Source organism: Polyergus mexicanus, unplaced genomic scaffold, assembly GCF_030449975.1.
Source record: "Polyergus mexicanus isolate NDT 795.1 unplaced genomic scaffold, iyPolMexi1.0 SCAF_22, whole genome shotgun sequence".
NCBI classification, from domain to species: domain Eukaryota; kingdom Metazoa; phylum Arthropoda; class Insecta; order Hymenoptera; family Formicidae; genus Polyergus; species Polyergus mexicanus.
The window spans coordinates 584,070-606,315 of NW_027223342.1; the positions used below are offsets into that span (position 1 = coordinate 584,070).

The 22,246-nt window shown below is 38.6% G+C and overlaps 1 protein-coding gene across 11 annotated transcripts in view; it reads right to left on the bottom strand.

Annotated features, from left to right (window-relative positions):
- The window catches only part of LOC138942425 (agrin), a 443,133-nt gene that overhangs the window by 53,861 nt on the left and 367,026 nt on the right, over nucleotides 1-22,246 (bottom strand). For 10 of the 11 annotated variants that reach the window (XM_070312652.1, XM_070312651.1, XM_070312644.1 and 7 more), the window contains one exon: nucleotides 9,739-9,975. In XM_070312652.1, the coding sequence (XP_070168753.1) occupies nucleotides 9,739-9,975 (237 nt within the window). Of the gene's footprint in view, nucleotides 1-9,738; nucleotides 9,976-12,309; nucleotides 13,165-22,246 lie in introns of those variants that run through there. The other variant, XM_070312653.1, reaches the window with a different exon arrangement.

Here is a 22,246-nt window from a genome sequence, read left to right on the forward strand (position 1 = left end):
ATGTCGGATCGAAAGATTTCGTGGGAGCATGAAAGCGAAAGAAAGAGAGTAGGTAGTAGAGCGCGAGATATTATCAAATTCCTTTTCTAAACGAAATCGCAACAAGTATTGGAAAATAATTTAATACGATAAATAAAATTAATTATCTTTTAATCTTATATATCTTAAATAATACATAATTATATCGCAACGATAAATTTCGAAGCGCGTATTTCGCGTGATATACATTTAACCAAGAGTCGAAGTGAGAGGAATCAAAATTATAATTTATCGTTTTGTCGTAATCTATTTCTTCTCCTTTGTTAGCAATAATTATCTCTTTAAAAATATTTCAAATTTAATAATATTTTGTCCGATACTTTATCGTTTGACTTTTCGACGATTTAAATATGATTCGGATCGAGAACGCGCGATAAAATAGTCGAATTGCATCCGTCCGAATAATTAACGATAAACTCCGTGATATATTAATTGCTTGCTAAATAAATAATATATAATTTAAAACGCTTGTATAATTTAATATCCCGTTTGTATATACGTCATATAGCGCGCAAAATATTTTCGGCTGCGAATTATCAATAACATGATATCTAGCCTTGGTGGCGTAAACATTAGCGCGCTATTGTTAACATGTTACGGCTTACGATCTTGTTATCATTTATACAAGGATGCTCGAGCAGTAAAGTATTGGTATAAGACGCTCCGTCGAATTCTTTTTCTAAACGCGACCGCGACAAATATCGGGAAATAATTTAATATAATAAATAATTATTTATCTTTTACATATCTTAAATAATACGTAATTATATCGCAACGATAAATCTCGAGACACGTATTTCGCGCGTGACGTATACACATATAATCAAGAGTCCAAGTGACAGAAATCAAAATTGTAAATTATCGTTTTGTCACGATTTTTTTCTCTTTTTATAAACAATAATTACTTCTTTAAAAATATTTCAAATTTAATAATATTTTGTCCGATACTTTAGACTAATCTCTCTCTCTCTCTCTCTCTCAATTATATAAAATATATTTTTCCTCTCTCTTAAGTTATATATTATATTAGAAAATTATATATTGTATAAAATAACCCTCCATGGGTACACCTTGACGTGGTGGAGTGGCTTCAGTACCTGGACGGTATGCCTTAAGGTCTTAACCGTCCTCAAGGTTTACTGCGAAGGGGAAACCAAGTACCCAGCGTCGTCGTTGCTGTCATCGTGCCGCGGACGGCCCGCCGTATCGTTGGTGCTGTCATCGCGCCGCGGATGGCTTGTCGCGTCGTCGGCACCGTCATCGTGTCGCGGACGGCTTTCGCGTCTTTCGCGTCGCGTGTCCGTACAGCATTGCCACGAGTCGCACAATGGCTCATATGTGGCACGCGCATTTGTGCGTTGAACGCACATTAGTGCGTCGTCGTTGCCGTCATCGTGCCGTACGAGCAACGATGCGTCGCGTTGTCGCGGTATCGCGTTTTCGCGTCGTCGCGTCTTCGCGTTGGACTTTTATCTCGTTTTCACGATTGTAACCGAGGATCATACTTTGTCGCCGACTAAATGGGATGTCTCTCAGCGTTGCAATCGTTAATATATTAATACCTATTAATATAATTAATTTTATATTAATATCAGTTAATATTAATTCTATATTAATATTATATATTATATAAATATTTATGTATTAATAAATTTAATATATTAATGTAGGCGCAACGTTAAAACGCCTCAGTATCGCGGCTGAGGTGAATGCCGGCCGCGTAGCAACGTATGTTCGTGCATAGTATAGATGCATGTTCGCGCGGTTAATCTTGAACTTCGGTTCGAGAATCGGCTGTTGAGGGCACGTTCTGCTCCGACGAACGGTTCGGCCCGAATCGGTTAGAGTTCGGTCGATTGTTTTGGAATCGTCGTTAATGGGTCCCTTCTCTTGTACCGTCTAACAGCACATTGTAGAAATACTGACATGTTTGGCATCTGAGGAGTCGGCTGTTCTAATTAGGTTCGATTTTCGCTCGCTAGAGAAGTTGATCTCCTGCTTTCGAAATGCTAGATTGTTAGCACGTAGAAGGTGGGTATCTTCATTCTCGACCCGTCTACCAGCCTTACGATAAACCCGGCTCAGTCTGTATGATAGAGACTTGGTGGTTCGTATGAAATCGTTCCTAACGATGTTCTAGTCGGCCCTCGATGGGAGCAGGCGCGGGTCAAGAGTCGAGCGAACCCCATTCGCGATTATTCCATCGATCGATTTCGTCTTCTTCCGCTTCCGCTTAACCTTTGCTCGAAGTAATCGGTGAATTCCCGACCTGTCGACTCGAAGTATGATTCTCACGTGAAGCGGGGTTCGATCGTGCCGAAATTCGAAAGTGCGGGAGTGTCGTTTAAAGTATCGCGCGTATAAGTGCGGAAGTAATCTTTTAATAAAAATGCGAGAGTGCCGTTTAAGTATCGCGCGTGTGAATCAACCTGAGAGGAGGAGGAGGCCTAGGAGAGGCATCGGGCACCGATGGAACAACCCTATGGTAAGTAATTTGTTATTTGTATATTAATTATTTATTAATCGCGTACGTACAATTTAATTTACATAATTAATCGCGTAATTTGGCTTTTTATTTATATGATTTAGACAAGAGAGAATTAGAGAAAAAGATTTTTATATGAGCTATAATCTTGTATAAAAGTTTTTATTTTTAGATTATAGCTTGTATATGGAATTATTAGTAGGAATGTTTTTTTTCAAAATTTATAAAATTATTTTATTAATCTTCATATTATTGTATGCATCGAATATAAAATTCAATGCGTATAATAAATTTTTTTAAATATTAATTATTTTGAACGCTGCTACAATTTGAATCTTTTATTTGCATGTTACAGAGCAACCCTGATGTTCTGAGAGGAGGAGGAGGAGGCCTAGGAGAGGCATCCTGCATCGGCGGAGCAACCCTAGGGTGAGTATTTATTATTTGTATATTAGTTAAATTAGTTAAAAATCGCGTACGCGCATTAATTCGGTCTCATTATTTGAATGATAAATTAAACAAAAGAAAATTAGAAGGAAAGACTTTTATATAAATCCTATAAAAGTTTCTATGTGAAAAAAGTCTCTTTATAATTTATAATATTGTTCTATATTCATATAGAGCTTCTTAGTATTTTTCGCATCGGATATAAAATATTCCGCACAAAATATTAATTTTATTTTGAACGCTGTTATAATTTGGTCTTTATATTCGTATGTTACAGACAACAAGCCCAACAACTCCGCTGTTGCGCATCAGTGCCGGTGAGTGATGAATTTTATTTTATTTTGAGTTAACGGATCTGTAGATATAGTAGATTGTACAATAGATTGCAAAAATATATCCGTTGCCTCAAAATGGATGGGCTAGAATAGATTAAATCAAATAACTTTTAATAGATTTTTTAATATATATTGAGACATATTACAGATCTAATTTAAAGCATAAATTAAAGCAAAAGTTCGAGAAGAATGTAAAATATTTTTTCAATTGATAAAATTTTATTTAATATATTTAATGAAGGAAGCGCTAGTAATTTTATCAATTATATGAAATAGTTATAATTTATTCTTATGTTACGCCGATTTTATACTAATTTTCTACAGCCCATTCATCAATATTATTATATTAATTAAAGCTTTGCTTTAATTGATGTAAAGCCAAATTATCAATCTATTAAATTATATAAAATATAAATGTTTTATTAATTTTATTTTAATATAAATTATACATTATTATAAATAATATTATATTATGAGAATTTCAATCAATTAATTTTAATTGATAACTTGGCATTATATTAATTAAAGTAGAGTTATATTAAAACGATGCATGACAAACGGCCGTAATATCTCGCGACTGTAAACGAGCGTAAAATTACGCTCATGCACCGGTGATAATGATTAGCCGGCAAACGAAAGGAATTTCTTCCTTCATTGACCTCCGATAGAGGTGCATATTAAATTTCTGGCTAGATGTAGCCAGAATGAATATGGCCAGGATGACCAATGAAAGGTAGGTCCAACTGGCCCAACGGAAGCAACATACGATACATTCTATTAGGGCACGCGAGTAAGGCACGTGAGTAGGAGGCGCGATTATGACACATTCCCCGAAATTTCGATGATCCCGGATTCCCGTTGGCTTAACCAGCAAAAAAAGGCTGTTAAGACTATTAGAACTATCTTAATTTAAGATAGATAGTCACTTAATTCCTTAAGATCTTTAAGGAATGCTAATTAGGAATTATTAAAAAATACTAAGACTATTAAAATATTGGAGAGATGAACAAATCAATTATGAAAAAAATTAGAGGTGAAATTTAAAAATTTAATTAAATTATGAAAAACGTAAAAATGTACCTTAAATATAAAAAATACATTTAAGTTGTATTATGTTATATATATAACATATGTATTTGCTTTAATATTTAACATTTTATGTATTATTTTATTTCGTAAATTGTATTAACATTTTATTTTGTAAATTAAAAATTGTATTTTCTTCAAAGCTATATAAATTCAATATTAAATTCAAAATTGTAATTATATATATAAATTGTAATTATATATGTAATTCTATATATGTAAATTGTAAGTGTAACGTTATATATTGTATTTTCCATAATTTTCTCATATTTTCTGTGCAATTATATCTATATAAATTGTAATAATTTCTTATAATAATTTGTTATAATCTATCGTAAAAAAGATCTATTGTAAATTATGCAAAACTGAAAGAATACGTACAACAACGTAAAATACATTGAATTAACATATTCGATAAATATTAGATTTCAACATTTTTATATATATTGTAAAATTATTCAAAAATCTAATATAGCTTACGTTTCTCATACCAAAAGATTATGAATAAAATCGAAAAATTTTTATTTAAAAATTTTCTAACTGCAAATATCGCTAAAATTCTCTCTCTCTCTCTTTCACATAATATAAAAATTATTAAATAAGTATATCAAGAATCGGTGTCAAGCTAACGATTAAATATTAGCCTCTTACTCGCGAAATCTATTAATCGCACTTTCGATATTGCAGAAATACAAGTATGTTTAACAAAACTCTTTTTTATATTATATTTAATATTATATCGCGCGAATATGCATGAATGTAATGTAAAATATGTGAGCGATTAAAATATTCGAGACAAATTGAATGGGTACTCCGATATCAGTAAGATATCGGCAAATTAATTTATTGATATTTTTATTGAAATGTAACATAAAAATTAATCGATTGGAAATTCTTCATTCGATGTTGCTAAATATTTGAATTGAATTTCTTTGAAATCTTGCTGTTATCGGCTGTTAATTTGTCTCGAGCACACTTGGTACCCTAAACTTATTTGTACTCACATATTTAACCAAGCAATGATAAAATTGTTTACGAAACAAGATATATTTGATCGCGAAATTCGTATAAAATCGCGCATTCCGAAAATAAATCGATTATTAGATTCTATATAGATTTTATTATAATGTGCGGTTCTATTCCTCACGCACATTATATTTAATTACGAATTATGAAATGCGTTCCGAATGTCGAAACATTTTTATTGTCGCAACATATTAAAATTTGCTAATTTATTTATTCATGAAATTTAAATCGTCATTTATCTTCTGATTTAATCGTTGGGTAACATCGAAACTTTATCTATCTTTTCACGCCCCGCGCCGCGCATCGGGTCATTTTCTTTAAAGTCTTTTTCTTTTAATTGAGAGAGACATGATCAAATTTATTGATGATTTTTTTGGTCGCGATATCAGCTAAGTTTAATCTAAAAATTTTAATAAATTTCATATTGTACGTATTTCGAACATTTTGGTGTAAGATGATGTAATAAAATATTTTTTATATGTTCAATACATATATAGAAACAATATTTTCAAATATTAATCGTTGCTTATCACCTAAAAATTTCTAATGGATTCTAATAATATAAAATTCGAATAAAAGTTTGTCCACCTTGATGGTATCTCCACCTTAACGAAGGCATTTGTCGGGTGAGGAGGTTTGGGGGTTACTCTAGATTAATGAATGAGAAATACTTTGAGTAAGCGTTTGATGATTAATCAAGGCAAAAGATCTTGTGCTTTGCATCAGAAACTGGAGCATAAACTTTATATTATTTATATTATTGATGTATCATGTATTTATATTAATCAGACTCCGTAATCAGAGCTCGTTAAGCCTCTTCGAGCGCCGAACGAGTATCCACGTTTGTCACCGCCAGTTTTTTAACGACGACAACGTTCGTTCTTGTCATCGCTAACCGGCGCAATCCTCGCCGTTATCGACACTTACACGATCATCGATAACCAATTGCAGCCGTTACTTACATCCGCTCGTTTCTTGCCAACTAGCGCACCTTCGCGCGCGAGATTGTTTCCGGCGAGAGAGAGAGAGAGAGACGCTCCTCTTTTTTTTCCTCAGCGCGTCCCGCGGCTTCCTCATCCGGTACGTGGAAATCGTTTGCTCAAATTGACACCGCGCCGAAATTTCCGGCTCGTTGAACCCCGTTTGCAAAAGGGATCACGGATAAACGCTAAATTTGGTTTGTCTCGGGATCCGCACTCTCCGCCGAGTTTCTCCCCCCGTCCCCGTTCTCCCTCTCTCCCACCCTCGTCGTCTTCAAGGGCCAACGTTCTTCTCGGCGCCGTTAAGCTTGGCTCGGCGAGTGTGAGAATTTAGTTGAATCCATTTCTCCGAGGCGCCACGCCCCGGAAATTCAACGCTCCTTCATGGCTGGGCACTACCTTTTCTCGGTCGGATCCTTATTTCGGCTCATTCGAGCGTGAAGAAAATAGGCGCGCGTGCTTTCCTTCTCCTCGTAGCCCTGGATACGCGTGTGACAAGCGCGACTTGCGGGTAGCGTTTCACGAAAGCAGAGAGGAGATACGCATCAAGCTTGACAGAGATACTCCTCTCTTCTTCTACGGAATATTGGAAAAAAAAACACGCTCCAAAAGGGTCGTAAGGGCAAACGTGCTGGGAAAATATCTTTCGGAGAAAGAAAATCGGATTGTCATTATCAAGTGTCGTAGCGTGATATATCGTATTGGCAAATTTAAATTAGAATAAAAGAATGAATATTTAAAATAAACTCTGAACACAAGAAAATCAATGAAATTTTTCACTGAAATATAAAAATGAAATTAATGAATAATTCCTAACTTTTTCTCAATCGTTGATCCCATGTGATTTTCTCTCTTTTACCATATAAAATGTTTGCACTCTTTCCCATTCCTTTTAAATCATTTAAAAAATATATACTTCGTTCTCGTGTCTTTATAATTACAATGCTACTAAAAGGTAATATAAATCAGAAATTGATAATATTATAACGGACTCAACAGTCGAGAAGCAGGCTTTTCATCTTCCTGCACAGATTTAAAACCGTGCAAACGTTTGACCCCGTCTGCTTTTTTTCCTCGCTCCCTTTCCATCCAATCACGACCGCGAAATAGTAGCTGCGCCGAGAAGGAGGGTTCGAAAAGTCTCGAAACTTTCGGGAGTTAATTTGATTTATCGTCGTAGCGTCACTTCTCTTAAATTCATACCTCGCGAGCCACCACCCCTTCCCTATCTTCTCATTTTATCGCGAGAAATTTGCGAATGGGAGATTACCGTTAGGTAAGGAGAGTGGGCTCGCTACGTGAGAATTTATTATTGATTCCCGAGTGATTAAAAGGATGGCAATTGGCGCCGATTGATAAAAGGGCAACTCCCATTGTTGTATCAGGCTTTCCGCCCGACGAGAACTAACTGAAGAAACTCCGAGTCTTCTCTTCTCTCTCTCTCTCTCTCGCCGCCCATCGCTTTTCTTTCGAAGACCATCCCCGGTCGGATATTGCGTTTCATTGTTCCTGAAGATAATACGAAGGCAGAAACAGTGAGACGAAAAGGGGAAGACGTTCGTCTTTGTAAACTTCCGGCGCCCGTTCTCCGCCTGCCTCCTTTTGACTTCTCTCCCGCCGCTCTTTGCCCTCCTACATCTCTATTACACTTCCTTTTCCCGTTGTACATCGTTGGACGTTATTAAGCCCCACGAAGATAGATCGTATCGTACGCCGATGAGCGACGCGGATTTATATGATACGGCTACATTTCCGTGTTAGCACATGAAATCGCTTGAAATTCGCCATTTGCACATCCTATGGGCATCGTTTGCCTGCATACGTCCCTAATGATTATTGGAATTGTTTGACGACATATTTAACTAGCTCGTTAACCGCTGGCTGCGATTATCGTAACCGTTACCGTATACCTACCGTATCAACGTTACGAAGAAGCCTTGGCGAGTACCGTGTGAAAGAGCGAAAAGGGATGGGAGGGACGGAGCAAGGGACGCAGGACGGACTTACCTAATCCTAAGCAAACACGGCCTACTCCTGGTACTCCTGTCTGATCAAACATTTGTCTTTACTACTCGGTTGATTAAACGCCTGCCAAGTTTATACTGTTTCCGTGGTAGGGGTGACAAGGGGAAAGGGGGTTCTCTCTCGTTCGTGAATGTACCTACGACTACCTGTGGACACGAGCGATGACGGCTATGCGGAATATGGCGTATTAAGCGGCAGATACGGTATATAGGATGTCTAAGGCTATACGTAGCTGCTCCAAGGGGAAATAGCGCTCGTTTCACCGACGATGCATTTCGTCAATATTTAAAGAACTAGTTAATATTTCGTAATAGAAAATAAATTTATATATAAGAGAAATAGCATTTGGAAAATAAATAAATAAGAGACTTGAATTAATCGTGAAATTTTTCTTTTCAATTTCCAGAGCACTTTATTTTAGTCAAAATTAAATTTGTAGTTTAATCATGATATGAGAATTAAATATTAAAATGATGAATGATGATCTTCACTTCAACCTTGAATAAAGCTGAATTTAATAAGCGAATTTCATTAGCGAATTGAAAAATCAATTCTCTAATTTTGAAAAAAATTGTGTATGTGAGCCACTGAGTATAAAAGAGCCTTCTTCGAGGGTGCGCAAAGAGAAAATAATATAAATATGATTAGAAATTATTAGTTGGCTATTATTAATTATCTTTTATACGATGAATGATTTAGCCAAAATACAAATAATCGTAACAAAATATAGTCCGAAGGAAAATAATACCGAAAAACAGTATAGGCAGATTTGTTCACGATTAAGTGATTTGTCTCGAGACACATATTGAATAATGAAATTTGTAATAGAAAATAAACAGTAACGAAACAAAATTAAAGTGGCATAATTTCTGGTGACAAAAAAATATTTTAAATCATTTGATATGCGTCGAAGAATAAGTCACGAGTTTCTAAGCTTTAATTTTAATTTCCGTAAACTTTTGATCCTAATCCTTGGATTTATTTTGGCTTAATTCCACGATTAATCAAAAAATTAATCCTAGCAAAACCAAGCTGTGCTTGTTAACTGTAAGCTACTCGTCAAAATATCACAATCTACCCATTCATTTTATAATATATAATATATGTGTTTAATGTTAATTTGCATAATATGTGTTGAACGTATAATTTCTCTCTCTCTTTCCCCGTGCTTTATAAATCTGCGCTCAAAAACAAGAAAATCTATTTTAAATAAATATAGTCTTGTAACAAATCATTTTTGTTACTGGAAATTTTATTACCACGTTAATCGCATCTCAAGATCTCGCTTGCGAGATATTATGAAAGAAACACTTACCGCATTTACCGCGAAATGCCACGGTGATGTTAGCACCTTTCGTACACGCGATCCGATTTAGATCGCACAACGACGAATAGTCGATGCCATCCGTGCCGCAGACAGGTCCCGAACCCTCGTGATCCCCTAAATTTCGGCAAGATTCCAAGCATTCGCAAGTCGCCTCTTTACCGTCCCTGCTTCGCACGCATTGCGAGCCCTGCGAGCAATTCAGCTTCGTGCAAGGATCCTTGATTTCTGAAAAAAAAAAAATAAATCAAAATCTCACATTAATTAGCGTCATGATATAATTAAATTAATATCTAACAATATAATATGGAGATATTTAATTTTCTTCTTTGAACGATTCGAATTAATAATTTGACGAGGAACGTTAAAATATGATATTATCAAATATACACAGATTTATTTGCACAATTAATGTATTTGCATCGCGCATTATGTGTAACGGTATGAAGTCTTAACTTTTAATAAATTAATTATTATGTTAAGTGATTTATGAAAAAGCTCCGCTTTTTCTCTCAATATTCGACAAATAAATCCGTGTATTAAATTAATTCAATTACAGTCGATACAGGACGTATCGATCGTCAAAGTTTTTCAATTTCATCAAAGTGAAAATACGCCGGATCTGCACTGGGCAAGACGAACGTCTCTCCCTATTCCGTGCGATAATGCGCGTTCACCGGAAACGGATTGGTAATGGCGCGATAATCCGTTGACGAGAGCGGCACGATGTTACGGTCAATCCCGCCGATGGAAGCCGCCGACAGCTTCGATTTCGAAGTAACGAGACGAAAGCCAATGACGAATAGGATGGGTAGCGCCTGGCCGCGAATACAATCACAGACGATCACGTGCAATTTAATGCTCTCGTATTCGTGGGATTGGAATGGTCGGACCCAGTTTACGACGGAAATGTCAAGCGTAAATGTAGAGACCTTCGTTCCGATACGCGAAATGTCCCAACCCAATGTCAATTTTGTGCACATACGTTACATATTTCTCTCCGGAGTTTAATTTCGAAATAATTCGCAAAGCTTTTTCAATATTTCTATCCTTCGAATTTCGTCTCGAAATGTTCATCTATATTTGTAGCCTCTAAAAATCTAGCGACTCGTTAATTTTTATTATTTTTCACAAATTTATTCTTATAAAATGTACGCGATACATTGTATCTTGTGTCTCCCCCGGTTCAAACGACGAAAATACGAAAATCTGTGTTTTTTTTTTTTTTAGCGGCGACGCGTACAGGAAAAATACCGCCGCGCTTAATCAACGATATTTTTTTGCTGTAACGCGAGTCCCACATATTGCCGAAATGTAATTGCGAACACGACGCGCGGTGTAACCTACCTACCTAACGCCGTGAAACGTGCCGTGAAATTAAATCGGTGCGATTCGCGATGAATAAAGTATCGTCCGCCGGGTTTCATTCGCGACGAAATTCACACATGGCCCCTGCATTTTTTGCAGCGCGACGAGGAAAAAAAAGGGGGGAGGGGAAAAAAAAAAGAGAGATAACGGACGGGACGAACTCGTGGCGCGGACTCGGTTCGGCGTCCCGGATCATTAAACCTGTCGGATCCCTAAGGACCGACCCAAAAGAGTTGGCGTGCGGTTTCGTGCTCTGTTAAAATTTTATCGCGCGCGCATGAGCGAAATTTGCGATCCCCGACTGAACTATTTTCCGTCAGGAGTGGCGTCGTAACCAACAAGATATATCTCTCGACGAAGGTGGACACGATGGTTTTTATACGCTCGGTTACCGCATAAATTATTTATCCGCGACACACGCACGAGAGGTTGCCGTGTCGAGCTTTCCGGATATCTTTTCTTTTCCCTTTACTTCAAAAAGTAGAATTACATGTACTTGAGAAAATGTAATTGTCCCTTAGAAGCATGTCGAGAATAATAATTGATTCCTCTCTAATTTTGTTTAACATTTTACTTGTGTAATTTGCCTAAAGTTTATTTTAAACAATTTATGATTCAAAATATAAATCTATTTATAATTTTATTTGTACATCCTTATATATATTTTATATATATATATATACAATATTATACATATTTGACTTATTAAAAAAATTTTTCTGTCTCTTCCGTGTCTTCTATGAATTATGTAACACGACTATAAAATATTTAAATAATGTAAAATATATAAATCTCGCAGAGATTTATCACGTACAACTTGCATGTAACCTCGCGCAAATCGATGGTTCTAGGCCGCGCTATATATACGCTTTTCCACTTGGTGCTGCAATCGCGGAGGAAATTTAGGAAGAGCGCTAACATTCGTTGGAAATATTCGCGCGCAGACTCTCGCAACTTGCATCTCAGTTTCGAAACATGCTAAACTGACTGACAACAGTTTCGCCTACTCGTTAATTCGCCAGACGCGTAAACGCGCTCGCGTTGCACCAAAGTTGCGTACGGAAGTTTCGATATTTTCGCGCAGAGTAATCTCGCGCTCGGTTGCGTCGTCCCATCGTCGTCGTCGTCGTCGTCGACGACGACGATGAGAATGGAAAATGAAGAGGTTTGTTATACGCCTGCTATGCGGAATACCTTTCGGGAAGACGTAGCAGCAGTGGGATATCGTTAACGTGGCGCATACTATCAGCAGCAGCAGCAGGGCGTGCGTTATCGTCGTACGCGAGTGTCGTCGGCTGCCGTCGCCCTTTCCTCCGCAAATCAAATCCGCCATCCGACAGCCCGACGTCGCCGTTCGCGACGCGCAATTATTCATTCCGCTCCTTCGAGAGTGTCTCTCCCCCTCTCTCTCTCTTTCCCTCTGTCTATTCCCTCTTCTCGTCGGAAAAGCGAAACGACCACCGCGCGATATCTGCGCGAGTTTGAATGGCACGGGAATTATTCCGCAATCTCGTGGCACACGCACATGCATATGGCGAAGCGGAGCAGATATGGAAATAGAAAGTGCATCTCTACGCTATATGTGTGTATGTTTGTACGGATAGTAGCGGTGTCAATTAGGAAAGGGTAATTGGAAATTCGAATGGCGCAGGGATGTAAATTGTAAACGCTCGCTAAAAGCGCCATTCGGATTATTAACGAGAAACTAATGATTTCTATGCTTATACATTTTGTAATCACCGCCATTATCATTGACGAAACGGCTCTTACCGTCCGATCCAAATAGATTGAATCGATAACGTTGAAATTTCAACGGTTTCGATATAATTAGATTTTTATAGAAGGCGTAAAGAGAAAGATAATTCACAGCCTGAATCTACCAGGTATATAAATATGAAACCGGAATTTGCCCATAGCCGGCCCTAGCTGTCAATGTAGTTACCGTCAAACCGCGTCATTGGCGCCATTTTCTTGTTTTGACATCTGATAAAGATTTTCAACTCGCAACAATACAAGTTTCATACAACGGCATAGTTTTTAATAGCGTCGAACATGTCGAATTTTGTGCCTGGAAACTACGATTTGCGGACAGCATTGATTTTCCGTTACCATTTGAAGAAAACTGCTGCATCGAATGCTTGTCGAAGCTTACGGTGAGCATGCTCTTGGTAAATGACAGTGCTTTGAGCGGTTTAAAAGATTCAAAAGTGGCGATTTTGACGTGAGAAACGAAGAACGTGCAAGACCACCGAAAAAGTTTGAAGACAGCGAATTGCAAACATTGTTGGATGAAGATGACGCTCAAACGCAACAACAACTCGATTTGAATCAAGCTTTGCGTGAAAAACGACCAGAATATCAAAAGAGGCAACACAAAGTGATTTTTCTTCGTGATAATGCACCATCGCACACAGCAAAACCGGTCGAGGAAACGATTCAGGCGTTTAGTTGGGAAATACTTTCGCATGCGGCTTACTCACCAGACTTGGCTCCATCCGATTATTACTTATTTGCATCGATTGGACACGCGCTTGCCGAGCAGCGCTTCACTTTTTACGAAAATGTACGAAAATGGCTGGATGACTGGTTTGTCTCAAAGGAGCAACAGTTTTTTTGGCGTGGCATCGACAAATTGTCAGAGAGATGGAAAAAATGTATAGCTAGCAATGGGCAATACTTGGAATAAAATATTTGTTATCATTTTCATACAATAAACGTGTATTTTCTATACAAAAATTCCGGTTTCATATTTATATACCTGGTATGTTGTATTACGTTGCGGCTCACGCCGATGAATCTTGCGCAAGCCCCGTGACGTTAAAAACGGATCTCTCTCGCTAAATAATGTAAATTAAACAGTAGTTAAGTTTCGCCGTCTGTTTAATCCTCTTCGCTTTTACCGGCGAGAGCTCGCGCGCGTTTTGTTTCCTCGCCTAATCAGTGATAACGATGCAAAGCGCCGGAACGGCGTCATTACGAGCGTCGAAAGCCAGTATAGCGGAGCCGGATGATTGATCGCGGCCTCGTTTGCATTCAATAACTCCCCGCCGGTGTATTTTCGATTTGGCATTCACCGCAACCTAATTATCGTCGTTAATGCATTTAATTCGCCGATCAGTCGTCGCGCCGCTTCTGGCAATGCATTATTAATTGTCGGTATGACAAACGCAATTAGCGGTCCCGTATTTCGCGCGTCTCTTCGAGTTGCGAGTCGATTTGCTTCTAATATCCCGTTTTTATAATAAATCTTCTCCCGCTTAGGTAAGTGGCGAATCGAATAAAACACAAGAGAACGGGTGAAATTTTACGTTATATCGTGTGTAAAATAACAGGGGTAATAAAAAAGGGTAATATAAAATACAAGGTAGTAATACAAGTAGTAGAAGCATTCATCTATACGGCGAGTCTTTTAAGAACATGCAGTGTACAAGATACGTACGGATACAGCAAACAATTATATGCAAATTCTAAATATATAAGCGCAGCATTTTTAAATCAATCGTTACGTAACAAGCATTGAAAACGTACGATTCTATTTTTGCAAACTTTTCATTTAAATGAAATTCAGGATAAAGGCTCGGAAAATATATTTATCCTACGTGAAAAAAATTAAATGATGAAAATATGAAAATAATGAAAGAAAACTTCAAAATATTTTAATAATCGCGTTCATTTTTTAAACGGATATTTGGGCAAAAGGGAGAGAGGGATAGAGAGAGAGAGAGAGAGAGAGAGCAAGATTAGATCCGAATTTAAATTGCAAGATGAAGTTAATGAGGTGACTCTGAGAAATGGATGGTTGAAGTTACTAGAGTTTGAAAACTGAGAGGAGGTCGGTGGAAGTTTGGTCGAAAGTTGAAGCTTTTGCAAACCATAGAGGGGGAAGTTGCGGACGAGATTCTTAACAACGATCAAATATTCATCAAATCCTTCGGACGTTAACAAACGAAACGTATTTTCGTCGACAGACGTATATCGATCTTTGCATAGTTAATAGCGTCAATCGTATGATTAAATCCGTTTTTTTTTTCTTTTTTTTGCACATGTAACTACCGTGTTTCGCTCTCGGATAATTGATAACGCCGTATTCCCGGCAATATCGAAATAACTTGATAATTGTTATGAGAGAATCGCGCTCGATTAAAATACACCAATTATCGAACGTACAAATGCATTGTATGTACATTGCGATTAATTGAACGTGAAGCACTTTATTTCGCGTCTGCGATTGCAGTTTTTTGTTTAAAGCGTTGATCTCGTAAAAAAAAGAGCAACTGACGGACGTCATCTAAATGAAGCACGTAGATGAAATTGTTTCCATTTGTAATATTATAGTGACGAATTATATCGTTTAAATGAAATAGTCTAGATGAAATTTGTTTTAATTTGTAATCCTACAATCTATCTATAATATGTCGTGTGTACCTTTTATCATAAAACTCCCTACTTTATACAATTTGTAATTTCTACAAACGACGTGTTAATTGTTTATTCTCGTTATTTGACTGTCTAATAATGTTTCATATTCGCTTTATAAATTTATCGATAATTTTTGCTCAAAAGATATACAAAGGGCTTTCTACCAATTCGACAAAATCGTTATGAAAGAATTAATATTAATTTTGGCTTTTCATATAATCGGAATAATTATATTCGCCGCAAACTGCTCTATAATTACCGTCAATCTAGTTTAGTAAAATTCAGGGATTTCGCAATCGCTGTCGATTAACGACGAAAATCAATATACCCGACAGGAATGTGCCATTAACGATCTCTTTTTCGTTCCCGGTGATAAAATAATCTCATTGTGCCCGAACGAATCGTCCGAAAATCAGTGTTCAATCGAAGCCTGCTCCGAATCTTGCGCCGATCGGCCATTGTCTCGCGCTGCACAACGAGATTGAATGGAGGGAAAAAGTACATTTCGTCGTGACCAACAATTGCCTAATTCGAGAAATCTCATTGTCGGTAAAATGCGCATCTATAGAAAAAGCGATGGAGAAGAATCTCCGGTTCCTCTCATCTAATCCCCCAAAGCTCTTGGGTCCCTTCGGGCGGCTCGTCGACGTAATATCGTAATTAATAATCCATTCTGGTTGGTTTTTGCCGGCGCATCTGACCGTCGCAGTTCTCGCCGTTAACGGGTAATTTATTATCGTAGACCACCTGTGTGGTATTACTCCTGCACGGAGCAGGACCTAGGGGTTTCTCGTCGACAATCACTTCAATTCTCAGGCCACAATTCTTACTCAATAGAGCGTGATAATTTAATCTCTTTTAACCGATCTCATCATACGCGATAAAAGTCTATTTAATACAAGATAAATAATCAAGAGCAAATGACAATGATTTAGATTTTTCTGATGTCTCGTTCAGCTATCATGGTCATTCGAGAGCGATGCGACGACTTGTTTCATGCAAGAGCGGTCACGCCATCTAAAAGGGGGAGCACGAGCGTGTAACGGGGCACGGAATAGGATTCTGCCGGTCGCGTCTAGGGTGCAATTTGACGCAATTGCCAATTAGTGGCTCATTACGGAAATATATTGTACGTGGATCGTACAACGGCAACGGCAGGATAGAATAGATCAGGCAGAGGAATTGTAAGCGGCGGTTTCGAGGAGGAGGAGGAGGGCAGGGAGGGATCGGTCCAGGGCCCGATAATGGGATCGGTGCTCCGACGCTGCGGGTATACCGGGCACGGCTCTCGGTCGTGTCGAATGAGCCTCATTAGGCAAACTTTGGAGATCTATCGGTTATTGACGGACCGGGAAATGGAGAAATGGACGTCGAGATTGGCGTGAATGACGAGGACCACGGGCGACATAAGGATCGGCTTGACATAGGATTATTGATCGAACTGTCGGGATGAAAACGGGATCTATTAATCTCTACTCGCGCGCACTCGTAGATGCCGTTTGTATTTCGCCCGGAATGCAGGGTATGCACAAGACTTTCAAACATCCGATCTGTGATTTTAATCGAAAAAGACTCGGCGGATTTGATACCCTCGACGCTCGATAGCAATCGCATTAAATTAGAAAGCTTCTTACACGAGCGCGCGACTTATAGATAGATACTAATCTATAGGTAAATTTCAACTTTCATCATTAGCGGAGTTTTAGCAAAATTCAGGAATTGTCGCGGCTGTATGCGTACTTGATGTAATTCCACCGATATGCACCGAGTGAGTTCTATTCAAAGAAAGGAATCAGATTGGAATCCAGGATTACGCCTGCCGGGCGTGCAAGATCAAACAGATGTCATACAACGAAATCCTTGATAAGATAGACAACGGTAAAATTATGTGGGTGCGTCACTATTATCGTTTATATACTGAATCTTGCGATGCACCTTCGTAGGAACGCTCGTGGAAGGAGAAAGATTCTTACCTCGTAATAGCGGGAGTGATTATTTTCGTTTCAAATAAAAAGAATTAAAGAAACATGTTTTGTGATTAAAAAATAAATAACATGACAAGTCAAATAACATGAAAGAGACGTCGATTAAATTTGCCAAAGCTCAATTGCATTCGCGTAACAAAAATGCATAGATTGCGCGATAAGAGACTAAATCATCCCCTTTTGTAAATCGATTTTTGAGCGCGTTCGTTTAACATTTCTAACTGTCAGTCAATCCACCGCCAGCTCTCGAGCCGCTTATCCGCCGCGGTCTGACCATACATGGCTGTTTCCACTTATCTCGTTCTGCCCATCGCTTTAAATTAAGATTAAATAATATCGTATAACAATACTTCTCAAAAATAAAAAAAAAGAAGAAACATATGTTTTGTGCTTGAAAAATAAATAACATTCGAAAGAGACGTCGATTAAATTTGCGAAAGCTCAATTGCATTCGCGTAACAAAAATGCATAGATTGCGCGATAAGAGACGAAATCATCACCTTTTGTAAATCGATTTTCGAGCGCGTTCGTTTAACATTTCTAACTGTCAGTCAATCCACCGCCAGCTCTCGAGCCGCTTATCCGCCGCGGTCTGACCATACATGGCTGTTTTCACTTATCTCGTTCCGCTTATCGCTCCTATTCTAAGAGACAGAGGCCTCCTCTCGTCTGTTATCTACATACATCTAATCAACGTAAAGAGGACCCTCCCGAGAGCAGGACACGCATGTTATCCTGACGAGGGTACACGCCGAGAGGGGTTAAACAGGGTAAACTCGAAAGCGGATCGGGTGTCCGTTCGCGCTGACGTACATATCCGGATAAACTGCGATTAATGCGTTATCTGATCCCCGCACGAGCGTTACACTCGGCGTGTTTGTGATTTTTTAGATTGCGATCGCGGCAACGAACCGTGCCGGCGTCCACTTTATTCTACTTCGTGCAATCATCATTCTTCGAAAGGCTGATCTCGTACAGTTGTAAGATTATAGTCGTAATTTTAACCTCGAGGAAAACTAAGTTTCGGCAGTTAATGAATTAAATTTCCTCTCCGATATCGATTATAATTTTATATTAATTATAATTTATTGCCGCTGTCATGAATTTACGTTAATATTTTCTGCGATTTTAATGATTTGTAAAAGTAAGTTTTAATTAAAAAAAAATATTACTCTATTAATTTATATTTTATATTTATACGTGCAACGATAAGGCAATAATTCGTAATATTAATATTTGTAGAATATAGCGTGATATGTTTACACATTGCAAATGTATATTATAAATTATAGGACAGCTTACTCTTTTAATACGTTTTGATTAATATCCCCGAGTGATTTTATTTATTTGTGCAAAATTCACGGCACGTTCATTTACGCGATGTTTAATTGCAGAAAACTCGACGCACGGAGAATCATCAACCATTGACCTGGACGCGCGGTATCGCACGATTTTTTTCATTAAAGAATATTCGTAACAACGCGCGTTATAATTATCCGTGATATTTTACATCATGTAGCTGCTTTGAATTTACAAGCTCGCGCATTTTACATCGCGAGATATCGATTCCAGCTGCTCTTTCTCTCGAACGAAGAACGAACTTTTCTATACAGAAATTAAAGTCACGTACACGTTTTAAACGGAATGAAAGTGCAACGGTGTAAACGTTGGAGAACATTTTACAAAAGTGAAATACCCAGTCTTACGACTACGTCGTGCGCGAGCTAGAGAAAGAGTATTAAAATTTATTTATAGAATATTTTATAATCTCTTGTAGTTTTAAGTATCAGTTTGAATCTTGAAAATTCGCATTAAGGTACGATATAAAAAAAAAAAAAACAAACACATTCTACTTCGAGCTGCTTTATAGCGTCGAGTCGGAGTCGAAGAGGATCGATTTCGGAGGTTTCTACGCGAGTGCAATTTCGTGTCTGCGACGCTGGTTTCCATTCGACTGTCAGCTCTGATTGAATTACGGTTCGCCGCGAGTCGAAGTGTTTTGCTTATGCTGCCGTTAGGTCAGAGTATCGGATACAAGGGTACTCTCTCTCTCTCTCTCTCTCTCTCTCTCTCTCTCTCTCTCGTCGCTCGTACAACGTAAGGGGGACGAGTAAATGTATCCGTATACGCTCGCGGGGGTATTCGATTGTTAATGGAACACGCGCCGCGCTGCCACCGTTTTGTTGTTCCCACCTTGTGGATCTCTGTCGCTGTTTCCGCGGAAGAGGACGAGGTTCGCCCTCTGACGAAACGAGCACATTCTTCCGGAAGTGTATTTCGTGGTCGTTAACTCCCCTCGACTTGCGCGACTCCTTCGAAAAGCGGCGCATCGTAACGCGCTCGTAACGCGTTTCGTTGTTAAAAGGAAACTCGTTCGTTCCATTACCGCCGCGATCGTTTTAAATCGTATCACTTAAGACAGCCGGGTTAACTCGCGACCGTTTTGCCGAGGTTTATCGCTACTTGCTCGATTTATCGCGCGTACGCTCGTCTTTCTCTCTCATTCTCCCATCTCTCCTCCATCTTCTTCGCTTAATACGTTCAAAGAGTTCCTCGTGGTCCAGTTTTACGCTCGGCTACCATTATCCGTCCGGCAGCAACCGGAGTGTGTTTCCAATTAAGTAATTAACCCTTTTGCCTCTGGCTTGGTAATGTAGCCGTATGATTAGGCGTTAACAATAGCCAGGAATTGTAGTTGCGAAATTTCGCGTCAGACGCGAAAATTCAAATGAATAAATTAGAGACGGTTACACTCGAATTAATATCTTCGAATAAAACTATAAAAATCTTGGAGAGAGAAAAGAAGAAAAATTACGAAAAGTTTAAAGCATTTTCAAAATCCGTTTAGTTTATGAGAAATTTTGCCAAGCAGTTTCATATTACAGAAATCGTATTTCTCTCCCTTATTTTTCTCCAATATCTTTTAAATAGCTTAGGCGATTTATTTTCAACGTTGCATCAACGATTTTCAATGGTCATTTTTGCCTTCCTACTTCGTTCATGGTAAAACGGAAGGATCGCCGCCGGGCAAAGGAAAGGATGGAGGATGTAAAAGACGGGTAAGATAGAAAGTAGGGAAAAAACGGGTCCTCCGACCCCTCCGGGGAAATACGGGGGCTCTCGTAAAAATAATGCGCGGCTCGTTTGTCGAGTCGGACAGTGATTCGTCCTGGGCGAGGCCGGCGACCCGAGAAAATGGCTGCGGGGGCCACCAGGGGAGCGAAACATTTTTCACCCGCGTACTTAGTATTCGTTACACCGGGGGAGGTCCCGTCGTCTCGTGACGCGAGTTTGCGCAACGAGAAACGGGAGCGGCTGAATAAGGGAAGGTTGTCTCTCGCAAGGCGTAAATACGTCCGGTATTTCTGACCAAATACCGGACGTACAATATTTACTCTAGAGATCCGCGCACGTTCCTCAACTTTTTTCATATATATTTACGTTTAATAAATTTATATTTATTTCATGAAATTGCGTGCGCGAAAAAATTATATTTATAAACTCTCTTCTATAATGCACATATTTAAATTTTATCTTGTACACACACGTACAAGTTCTCTCGATTTTATAATATCATACTATGTTTTTGTAAGTTAGTGAAGATACATAGGTAGCACTTTGCGTTTCGTGCATATATTACGAGCGATAGTGAACATAATCACTGTAGTTATCCCGTAGAACAAAACGCATTAAGAGTTATACGAGTTCCGGGTAACAACAGAGAGAGAGAGAGAGAGAGAGAGAGCGCGCATCTTTGCTGTTATTTTTTACGAGTCGTCCTTTGAACGTGGGGGAAATATTAGAAGTTAACGGGCGTGGTGTGTTTTTACGTACGGTGATTAAAATGCAGGGAGGGAAAAACGTGGCCCGAGAGGGAAATTCGACGGCTAATTAAAGCGCTATTAAACGCAGCGATAAGGGGAGGGCGATGCGCAGGGATTACAAAGGAGTCCCGACAAATTTTCAATTTCCATTTCGCCTTTGCGAGTAAAGTAAATGAATGTAAAGGCAAGTTTGCGACGAACTGGCACTCGCCTATCCCGAGCGATAATGAGTTTCAAGGAAACGGGAATCCGGGATCGCGTCAGCGAATGCAGTAGTTTTACAATACACTTTCACGGGGCGACCTTATTAAAGATTGGGGAACGTCTGACCGCAGATAAAAATTCCTGCCAACAATATATGCATAAATCGGCGAATTGCGATATCCACGCACAGGACAGTCTATTCGATTTCGTTTCGCGTTCATGTGTGATTTCCGTTTTTACAAGAACGAAAACTTTGTCCGACATTGACAGGACAGTTTCTATTTGGATAGACATGGGTAGACTTATTCCGACGCAGATCGAATTGGCAACCTAACTACGCTTAAGAACGCGTTCGAACAGAGAATTGAAGGAGAGAGAGAGAGTCGTAGGAAAGTTTTTTAACAGATTGAAGCGCGAGTGGAAACTTTGGAAACAAAGTAGACGGATTGCACACGAGACGTAACTACTCTCTTTGATTGCTGGGTAAGCTTTCGAACACGATGGAAGGAAGAGGAAAGAACAGATGATAAGGGAGAGAAAAGAATAAAATAAATAAGTTCTTTTTTATGTTAGCTATAAGTATGAATAAATATGAGAAGAAAACCGCACAGGAATTTTCAATTATTACTCAACATGTCCGCATTTTACTTATAATGTTTCTTTTTTCAATAATAAGTAATTAATGTTTATCTCGTACAC